General features: G+C 51.9%; 2 protein-coding genes across 2 annotated transcripts in view; both read right to left on the bottom strand.

The window, feature by feature from the left end:
• Positions 1 to 833: 833 nt before the first annotated feature.
• On the bottom strand, positions 834 to 2,017 carry LOC100900216 (retinol dehydrogenase 11). The gene has a single exon (XM_003746382.2). It carries the CDS (start codon positions 1,989 to 1,991, stop codon positions 996 to 998), a length of 996 nt encoding a protein of 331 aa, XP_003746430.1. The 5' UTR covers positions 1,992 to 2,017; the 3' UTR covers positions 834 to 995.
• Positions 2,018 to 4,514: 2,497 nt separating this feature from the next.
• Positions 4,515 to 9,559, bottom strand: part of Oseg5 (intraflagellar transport protein Oseg5) — a 5,238-nt gene continuing 193 nt past the window's right edge. Inside the window, exons 2-14 of the mRNA XM_018640675.2 lie at positions 9,471 to 9,556; positions 9,226 to 9,399; positions 8,872 to 9,048; positions 8,504 to 8,664; positions 8,173 to 8,403; positions 7,838 to 8,048; positions 7,551 to 7,708; positions 7,302 to 7,446; positions 6,827 to 7,146; positions 5,102 to 5,273; positions 4,920 to 5,016; positions 4,697 to 4,820; positions 4,515 to 4,586 (exon numbers count right to left, since the gene is read on the bottom strand). Coding sequence (XP_018496191.2) covers positions 4,515 to 4,586; positions 4,697 to 4,820; positions 4,920 to 5,016; positions 5,102 to 5,273; positions 6,827 to 7,146; positions 7,302 to 7,446; positions 7,551 to 7,708; positions 7,838 to 8,048; positions 8,173 to 8,403; positions 8,504 to 8,664; positions 8,872 to 9,048; positions 9,226 to 9,399; positions 9,471 to 9,556 — 2,128 coding nt within the window. The remainder of the gene's footprint in view (positions 4,587 to 4,696; positions 4,821 to 4,919; positions 5,017 to 5,101; positions 5,274 to 6,826; positions 7,147 to 7,301; positions 7,447 to 7,550; positions 7,709 to 7,837; positions 8,049 to 8,172; positions 8,404 to 8,503; positions 8,665 to 8,871; positions 9,049 to 9,225; positions 9,400 to 9,470; positions 9,557 to 9,559) is intronic.

The following is a 9,559-nucleotide window of genomic DNA, read 5'->3' as shown; positions in this document are numbered from 1 at the left end:
AGCCCAGTCGAACGATTACAGAACGAACGCGGAGGCACGCGATCCGACATGAACCCCATGGTGCTCCTCCGACGGCGATTGGACCAGTGAAAGTTACAGAACATTGCGGGAGGGAATCAGCCGTGGAGAGCGTCGTTCGACTCCCAGCGAGCGCTTGGGCTCCCAGTTTCTTTAGTGACATGGGTCTCACGAGCGTTCCGCTCTTCGCCCGCCGTGGGCAAGTGAACGATAAAGCTCTGAATGTTTCTTGATACGCCAAGGTGAAGCCGCTCGTTATTACGTCGCTGTCGGTCGAGCAAGGGACAAAGAACATTTGTATTCGACTCTATGATGAAACAACGGGGCATATGGTGATCACGAGTGAAAGTGTTCACGACGATCTGGTATCGGGCAGAGTCTCTGTTGCGTCTGCGGGAGAAGGTGCGCTTGCGTTCCGTCCAGTAAACGAGAAGAATCCCGAAATCGTGGTCAGATAGATATACGACGGATGGATCGAGCACCGCTTCTGAACCCCGTGAAGAAGCCGTGGGATCGAATGGGATGAAACGGATTACGTCACAGACACCCGCTAAGTAATCGATGTGTGTCCAAATCCAAAATAGACATCATTGACGGCCGTTCTGGAGACAGAGCGTCGAGTCATTGAGACCTGCGAGCAAACACGCAGAAAAGCAGTTGATACTCGGCAGGCTCGAAGCGTTTACCTAAAGAGTGGTATAGGCGCGGATATTTATCCGATTAAGGGGTATCGTTTTGTTTTTCTTGGAGTATTAATAATTTATTGCTACACAAAACCATTCCTCTTCGGACTCGTGCCAGACGATCCAGATTCCTCGTCGATGAGGACATTCCAAGCGTTTCATTCGTCACTCTTGTTCTTTTGCCCCATCGCAGGCAAGCTCCGGCCGATTCGGTCGGCCGGATGGATGCAGTGGCAACTGGGCATGTTGCTGTCGATGCGCGAAAACTCCAAGTGTTCTGCCAAATCATTGGGCTCATATGGCAAGACCTGTCAGCTTCTCTGATTGATTCCAGAGCTTAGTCGCCAATTTCATGTCTCTTGAAGCAGCGCTCCCCTTGGCCACGCGGCAGTCCTTCCAGTATTCGCCGCTGATACCGTCGACTTCTTCAGAGACGCTCAAATGCAGCGACGTCTGAGCTCCTTCGAGGGGGGTTTTCCCGAAGAAGAAGAACAAACAGTTGAGACAGAAGTTCAGAAATCCGACATAAGTGCTGTTGATATCGGTTTGCACGGCTCCCGGATGGCACACGTTCGCGGTCACCCCGGTTCCTCGGAGTCTTCGAGCCAACTCGCGGGTGAACAGAATATTCGCCAATTTCGTGTCCGAGTAGACTTGCATGGGCACTTTGTAGGCGGAATAGTCCAAGTGGTCGGGATCGATCCTGCCGAAGTGGTGCAAGCTCGACGATAAGGTGATGATGCGGGACGAAGGGGTTTCTTTCATTTTGTTCAGCAGCAGGTTCGTCAGAAGGAACGGCGCCAAGTGATTTGTCTGGAACGTCTGTTCGAATCCGTCGACGGTCTCCACGCGTTCTGGGAACGGAACGATCCCAGCGTTGTTGATCAGAACGTCGACCCGTTCCTCCTCCCGGATGATCTCTTCTGCAAAGTCTTTCACCGACTTCAGAGAGCACAAGTCAAGCTTCCTGATGAAGATCTGCTTGCCGGTTTCAGCCTCGATCTGTTTGGCAGCTTCAGAAGCTTTCTGTAGGTTCCTGCAGGCGATGATCACTCGCGCGTCCCTTTTGGCCAGCTCGCGAGCCGTCTCCTTGCCGATGCCGGCGTTCGCACCGGTTATGATGACGGTTTTGCCCTTCATGCTCTTCGTGGAGGTGCACACTCCCACAGTCAATCGAGAATAGAGCTTACACACAACACACACGACTAGAGCCAGCAAGGCGGCCAACGCCAGGGGCTCTAGCCAGAGAGAAGGCACTCCATCGTCGAACCTCTTCGTGTCGACGGCCATGGCTCGTCAGTGCTACTCGGAGCTCCGCATGTCACTGAATCGAGCCGTGGTTGGCATCCAACGCCCCTCGCCCTTACGTTCCCTCAGTCTCGGCCCTCACCAGCCACGGCCGCGCGCTTCGGCGACGCTGTGCCGCCCCTTTGCTCTGTCAGATTTTTCGCCAGATTGGCTGGCTCATCCCAGTGTTTGCCGGTAGTTGTCTAAACTGAATAGTCAACACGCATTATTGCGGGCCATTAATTATTTCGAGTCATCACGCTGCTCGGTATAGAAGGATAGGAACAATCATTGATGATGGCGTAATGCCGAGAGGGGAAAAAGTCGAGTCCTAGAAAACACTCACGGATCCAGAAAACAGATCCCGTACCCGTCGGTCACGCTGGCGGACACCGGGAGCGCGGAAGCTCCAGAATCAGGAGGACGGAAAATGCAGAAGATTAGAAATTTCAGAGACAACCGGGTGTACGGGATATCATGCTGTGTGGAGTGACGACCCATCCGTCAGTCTCAACTTCATCCCGGCAGAGAACCCGGCAGCCTGATTGTTTGAGGAAAGTCTAGCGTAGACATGCTTCTATCAAATTTCTGCTTTTCCACTAATTATCTCCAAATGAAGCCAGCTCCTGCGCCCATCCGGCTCGACAAGCCGAAAAGAGTCATCTCCCCGGTAATTAGAGTTTGAAAATATGAGAAATTCAATCATTCGTTTCGTTTCTCAGCCCTCTCTCGGGGCTTCGCCCTGCGAAGATAATCATCTAATCTGCCGAGACGGAACTAGTGTATCCCAGCCTGCTCAGGGGCACTATTTCGGACGGGACGGACTTTCCCGAAATCAGATTCCATATGGGTCGGACCTCCGGGGTGTCCACAAGATTTCAGCTCGTTTAGCGCTGACCAATAATGAAAACGGAGCAACAAAGTCGCCCCAGACTCTCTTCGGCAGGGCCTCTGGAAGAAGAGTTTTTTTTTCTCGCTGACTTACGAAGGATTCAACGAGATGAAAGTTCGGGAGTCGCTCGGGTGGAACGTCCCGTGGAGATTTTAAAGAGGAATTTCCATGCCGTTGCGCGACGTGCTCTCCACGATACACAGATAGTCCGAAGGTCGGATGAACTTTTGAATGATACCTAGTCGCGGCACTTAGCACGCACGTCTTGGACTCGTACCTTTCACATCAATGAAACTGAGTCTATAAAAAGGATCAGAGTCAAGGTCAACTCAGTCAAACGACTTTTCTCATGCGATCTCGCTTGAGAATCAAGAAAGCGAGCGAAATGAGACCATTGTGTGCGTTTCGACTTCCATTCTGAGTATCTTTGCAGAGCGGTGCGCCTCCGCCCCCTACACATTGGTGGGTTTCCAGAAACAGATCGATAGCTCAGGCGAAGCCATGAAAGATCAATACTTTCCCGCTTTCTTCAAGCGATTCTTGACTGTCAGAATTGACGGCGGTTACCGTAATCTTTGTTCCGTTCTTCGCCCGAAGAGCATGAGCGACGAAACCCGACAAGCTACTTCGGCGTCACCTGTCGACAGATCACCAGACCGACGGGGAACCGCGTGGCTTCAATTTCTGTCGAAAACCGTACCGGGATCAGAATCCAGACCTTCTCCTGTGCTGCTTTGACACCAGTGAAAACCGACCTGTACACGAGGAGTTTCGAAACTCGGAGAGATGGGAAATAATATTTTCGAGCACATGTTTCTAGATTCTCGCTGTTAAGCAACTCCTGACGCTTCGCGCGGGTCCAGAGTCGCTTCAGAAGTCTCAGCAGCAACAGCGGGACGTAGACAAGGAAATACGCATGGGAGACCCTAATAAAAAAAAGCATTTATTTTCCGAATAGCCTTCCCCTTTCAATTTTTGAATTTACGGCCGCTGCAAGAGATTCGCAATCCACGTTGAGCATTGTAGTCCGCAAAGACTTGTTGTTGCACATCTGCTTCATTCTCTGGATGCTACCACATTTGTTAGTTGATCTTTCGGTGATTGCACATATTAGCCCTCAGGGTTCCGATAGTCCATGACTTTTGTCTGGACGCCAGCCAAGGTCCTCGTCCCATCTGGGGGAAATATCAAACCCGGTGATAAACCGACGACGTTCACAGGCTTCAAAATTATGTCGGCCGATCGTCTTCTGGATTAAGACCTGGACCAATATCCTACGTGTGGGCGACACCCTCCAAAACCTAAGGATGAGGAAGTCAGGGTCCTTCGCGTGACCGCTCGGTCTGTAGGTCGACAGGGTCGGCATTCCTGTTTTCGTAATCACACAATCTCGACATCGTTGCATTCTATGTTTGCGTTTGCTGCGCAGGGCATTCTTTAGAGAGCCCAGGCAGAAGACAAGCTTTCCAAAATGGTCGAAAAGGAAGCGCAAAGTCATAATCGTCGGAAGATGGCACACTTGGAAGATTCAGTTCCGCACGAAATGAGAAGACCGACGAATTTCGAGTCAGTCTGACTGATTTATTGAATCACTGCGCGGATGGGTCGTCGTCGTCAATGGTCCCGGAGCTGTTTCACAGTTCGACAACACTCTGCTGAGAAACCATTTCTCGAATCTTCATGTAGTCCATATCGTCTGCTTTGAACTGGAAAAACGAGGAAACGTTCTGTCAGGATCCTTATGGAATGAAATGAAACTCGTGAGTTTCATCAATCTTCCACGGATACGAGATGTGAAGTTCCGAGTTTTATAGACCTTTTTGTTGGTCTCGATGAACAAGGGTTCGTCTTCAATCTTGTTGAAGCGCTCGAGATATTTCTTGCGGTACGCCAGGACAACATCAATATGCGCGTTCTGTTTCATGGCCAGGGAGAGAGCTCTGCCAAGTGGTTTTCAAAAGTTCAGATTGTGATACTGGGATGAAATCAAATCAATTCTCTCTACGAAATCGAGTATCAAGTCGGGATCATCAACCCACCTGTCCCACTGATGGGCGTGGACGTTCAGCATGATGGCATCCAGGATTTTACCCATTTGCACCATCTGACCCTCAACCTGCTGACGAGCTCGTCCACCTGCGTTCAAGGTTCGTTATCGGATCATGCTCTTATTGTCCATTCGAATTGAACCATTCGGAGGTTGCAGCGATTTACGACTCACCTGTGACGAGTAACTGCACCAAGAGCCCTTCCATCTGACCGCCTTGTTCGCGTATCTTGTCGAGATAGTCCGCGCGATCTACCTGTCCGAGCGCCGTGAAGGCGTCGCGGGCTATTGTGAGCTTCCGACCCAAGAGAGCAACGCACGCTAACGTACACCAGGTCTGATTCGTCTGAAATAAGTTCCGTATGAGTGGCTCATTCCGGATTCTGGTCCGTCCGAGGGGAAGGTCAACATGATGAACGGTGACATGATAGCCGGATCATCGAATGGTGCTCTGCATATGCTTCGTATGTATATCTATGGGGAAATCGGGATCTTCCTGGGGCTCTGTTCCGTAGATCTGGAACCCGGAATATACCGGAATTTCCCCGCTCCCGGGTAAGCTCGTTCGGGTATAGAAGATGCCTGCGACCGGCGAAACCACCCGAAGCGGCCGAAGCCAGAATGGCTGATGGTGCGCGGTTGTGCAGAAACCGATGTACATCGGAACGTATGAATCATCATTGTTTTCCATTGCGTAGTCCGAATAATCATCGTGAGAAGATCCAAAAGTCAAGAGAGCCTACTCGCCACGAAGGAATCGTGATGTTCTGGAAAGCCCTTCGTTTGAGCCGAATCCGAGCACGGGCCGCGATTCGATCGCGATGGCGCCCCCTCATACTCTCCAACGTTAAGTTCCTCTTCGTCGGAGAGTCATCAACAGAAAGGTGATCTACGCCATACACTGCATGGCATGGCACCATCCGAATTCGGAAAAACCTCAACCCCGTATAGGCGAGGCTTCATGGACGTCCGCTTGCGTAGGATAACCGACTGGAATCCTGCACTGCTGAGGGTCGAAAGTCGATAGATCACAAAGGCGGGAATCCTCGCATAGTGCCTCCTTCCGAAACGAACTGACGGAATTGGGGGTCGGAAACAGGCACCAACGAGGAGGGAAAACTCGGGGGGACCGTGCGATGAGCATTTCACATGCAGATTCGCATCAGCTGCATAGACCTGGTCCCCGCCGGGGTTAGCCGCGCCGTTCCGAACCAGGCATCCGATTAGTGCCCTCGCTAAAGCCGATGCATATAGTTCAGCGACCGCCGAGAGATTGAGCGTCAAATTCGAGTTGGCAAACTCATCTTGACTGCTCTCCCCAGACGAATCCCAGGAGTGAATTCGCGCGTTTCGCTGCCGATCGAAGTCAGGCTCTAGAGTTGGAACAAACGCCAGGGGCCCGCGAGATCGTTCGCGAAACCCCCATGGGGTTGACCTGATGGGACCGAGGCTCCCCATCGAATCCATGCGCGTGGCATCTGTGGAAACTCTTGAAGACCGAATGCCGTCGTGCGATAGGCGATAGCCCTTCTCTCGCGTCCTCACTCCGTGGACGCAAGGATGAGAGCATGAAGTCCGAATGTTTTTTTCCCGGGGGCGGGGGGGAACTCGTCAGAGTGGAGTCACGGAGCTCTTGGAGCTCAATGCCATTAGGAGAGTTTAGGCCCGTCGAAAACGGATCTGCGCGGAAAACTCGAAAAATAGATCCGGGTGCTCCTGCGACAGGGACCGGTAATCCCTACGGCGACGCCTTTGAATCCCTGCGTAGCGTGGATTTCCGGAGCTTGAAGCCTCACAAGCTGCAGCGTTCAGAATTTCTCGGCATTCTGCATCCTCCCGACGCATTGTGTTGAAGCTGAAACCAGAATGCCATCCATCGACGGATGCGAAAGAACTTACGTCGAAGAAACGAGCGATTTTGAGAGCTGAATCCCATTGCGACTTGTCGATCGCCTCTTCAATTTTCTCGCTGTACAGGGGGACGGCTTGAGTGAAGATCGACCCATTCGTTTGTTTCAGGCTCACGAGACTACCGTGGAAATTCTCGAGTGATCCACCGGGGCCGATATCGGCGATGGGAATCGTGTGCTTCGAAAGCTCCATTAGCTTCGCGGCGACATTGAAGCTCCAGGCACATTCCCAAAGGAGGAGTTGTCCGTCACGCAGAGCACAAAGCTGCCGCGCGGTCTCGCTCCACATGGTGCTGAGAATTTGTGACTCTGTAACGATCCGATCTTCAGAAATGATTCAAACGAATGTGTCCACGCACCGGAATGATAATATGGGCACTCGTCCGTGGACAGTTGCTTTCAACTCGAAAAATTGATTCCTCCGCGACGTCTGGAATTGTCTTCGCCAAGAGCTCAGCAATCACCTGCGAACAGGCTGTAGGCCTGTTTCCCGCGCAAGCATACGAGATGCATCTGGTCTTCGGAATCAATCAGACTCATTAAATGCTCCCCTCCCGACAGGGACTCCGGCCAGCTTCGCTGCTCCACGCGCAGTTCTTTCAGGGATCGCTGCATACGTACAAAAACTCGTTTTTGGTTCGGATCGTCCCGCGGGATCGAGGGAATAGAATCCACAAGGCTCAAAACTCCGCCTCCCTTTTCAAGCAGCATACCTCGTGCGTGAAGGGTGGAGCCAACTGTTTTCCAGTGTTGATGTTGAAGAATTGTATCGAGTTCTGCACGGCGAGGACAACAATCTCATCATTTATGTCGAAGATTCTAGAGATATTTGCGCGCAAGAAGGGATGCCGGATGGTGCACAAGCCTTTCCCTGCAAAACATTGATCGCGGGTGCTGAAAATGAAACGTCTTCTGCTCGCAGAGATTCCCGCCCGGGGGCAGAGGGACCAGCTCGTGCAGAGGAGCTTTGCGCAATCTGAGGATTCCCGTGAGAACTCACCGTTGTAAGCGTAAACATGAATGGCAGCGCTATCGGCGAATGCCAAATATTTCCCGCTTTGTCGGAAACACTTGACAGGAGAGACCAGCGTGGGTCGGATGAGCGTCGGCATTTGCCATTGACCTGCGCCGTACACGAATACTCCTCCGGTCTGGTTGGTGGAAACCAACAAATGTCCGAACTGGAGGGCTAGCTGGGCCGCGCTTTGCCCCTGGAAGAATGCGACGAGCTTGATTCCCTGCTCGGATCTGGAGCGATCTTCCACGTCCCAATATGCGGTAATTTCGAATCACACTCGAAGCTTCTGAGAAGTCGTTCCTCTTGGGGTACCCCACCTGGAAAGTCAGCTCCACGCTCGAACCCTTCTCCATGTTGACGTCGGTCGCGAGACACAGCTTCGTGCCCACGGTCGACACTTCGTACTGATTCCATTCCAGAGTTCGGTCGACCAGGGAAGCCAGGAGGACTTTTCCGCTCGAGGTTGCCCCCGCAAGTTGTGTCCCGCAGTCGTTCCAGCACAATGAGGAAATGCTCTGACATGATGGATAGTCTTTGGAAATGACGTACTGGAATGATTCGTCGTGATTATTTGACACGTTTTCTTTTAGCAGATGAATTTTTCCGAGCTAATTCCTCAGTCATAAGTCATACGTAGTTTTAACCAACCCCGGTCTTGTGACACAGAATAAGCGTTTCAAATGAGGCGACTGCGAACAATTCTCCGTCCGGGGTCCAGGCTAGCGATGAAACGGGTTGGTCCGTCACCCCTCCGTAGAAAAGGGATCTGCCCGCAGTGTCCCATAATTTGTATTTGCAATCTTCGCCGCCTGGAAACGAAATATTCCGTGGTGAGCACTGATCACATCGAACATTGGACTCCAACCAGAGCCCTCACCCCCTCCCCCCCAGAACCTTTCGAAAGATGATGCTGAAGAATAAATTCTAATGCTCGCACAGATCGTCGCCTTTCGGCTCTGTGATGGGTGATGGCGTATCACCGATGAGCGATCTATGATGGTGGTAAGGACACTCACCAGAGACGAGAGTTCCTTGAAGGCTTAACGCTACCGTTGTGACAGTGGCTGAATGAGCTTTCCACGTCCGGGCTTTCTTATCTTCGCCGTGGAGCGAACGCCAATAAACGTTCTGATCGACCGAATACACTAATTCTGCGGTAATCGGACTCCAAGACATACATGTCACGGGTGTCTCTGGAAGGAACTTCCGCTCAGACTCGAAGGACTTGATCGCGAATTGAGCAACGGGATCCAGTCTCTCGGTCATAGACGAATGGAATGCGATCTGTTCCATGAGTGCCCATGAGCCTTGAGCCGACGCCTCTCAACTTCTGCTCGATGAGCACACTCCTCCCCATTCTTATCTCTCACCGTGTTCGCCTAAATTTGATTTGTACGATCCATTTCGTAACCAGAGTCGGAGCGTTCCGTCTTCACCCGCTGTAGCCAACATCGAGGCATCGTGACTCCAGCCGGCGCTGAGTATGGCGCCCACGTGGCCATCGATGACTCGCTCACTTGTCTTACTCGCTAGGCGATACTTCCCTTCAAAATAATACTCGTTGAATAACTCAGATCCCCCCGCGATTTTCTCCCTCTCCAAGACAAACACTCACCGTCAGAGCACGTGATGAGCACAATTTCAGTTCTCTGAGCGGAAGGAATTGTATAGATGCCGGTGGGGAATACCCCGTCGTCGAACCTG

This window comes from Galendromus occidentalis, unplaced genomic scaffold, assembly GCF_000255335.2.
Source record: "Galendromus occidentalis unplaced genomic scaffold, Mocc_1.1 scf7180000077496, whole genome shotgun sequence".
Classification (NCBI taxonomy): Eukaryota; Metazoa; Arthropoda; class Arachnida; order Mesostigmata; family Phytoseiidae; genus Galendromus; species Galendromus occidentalis.
This window is presented reverse-complemented; position numbering and strand designations above follow the sequence as displayed.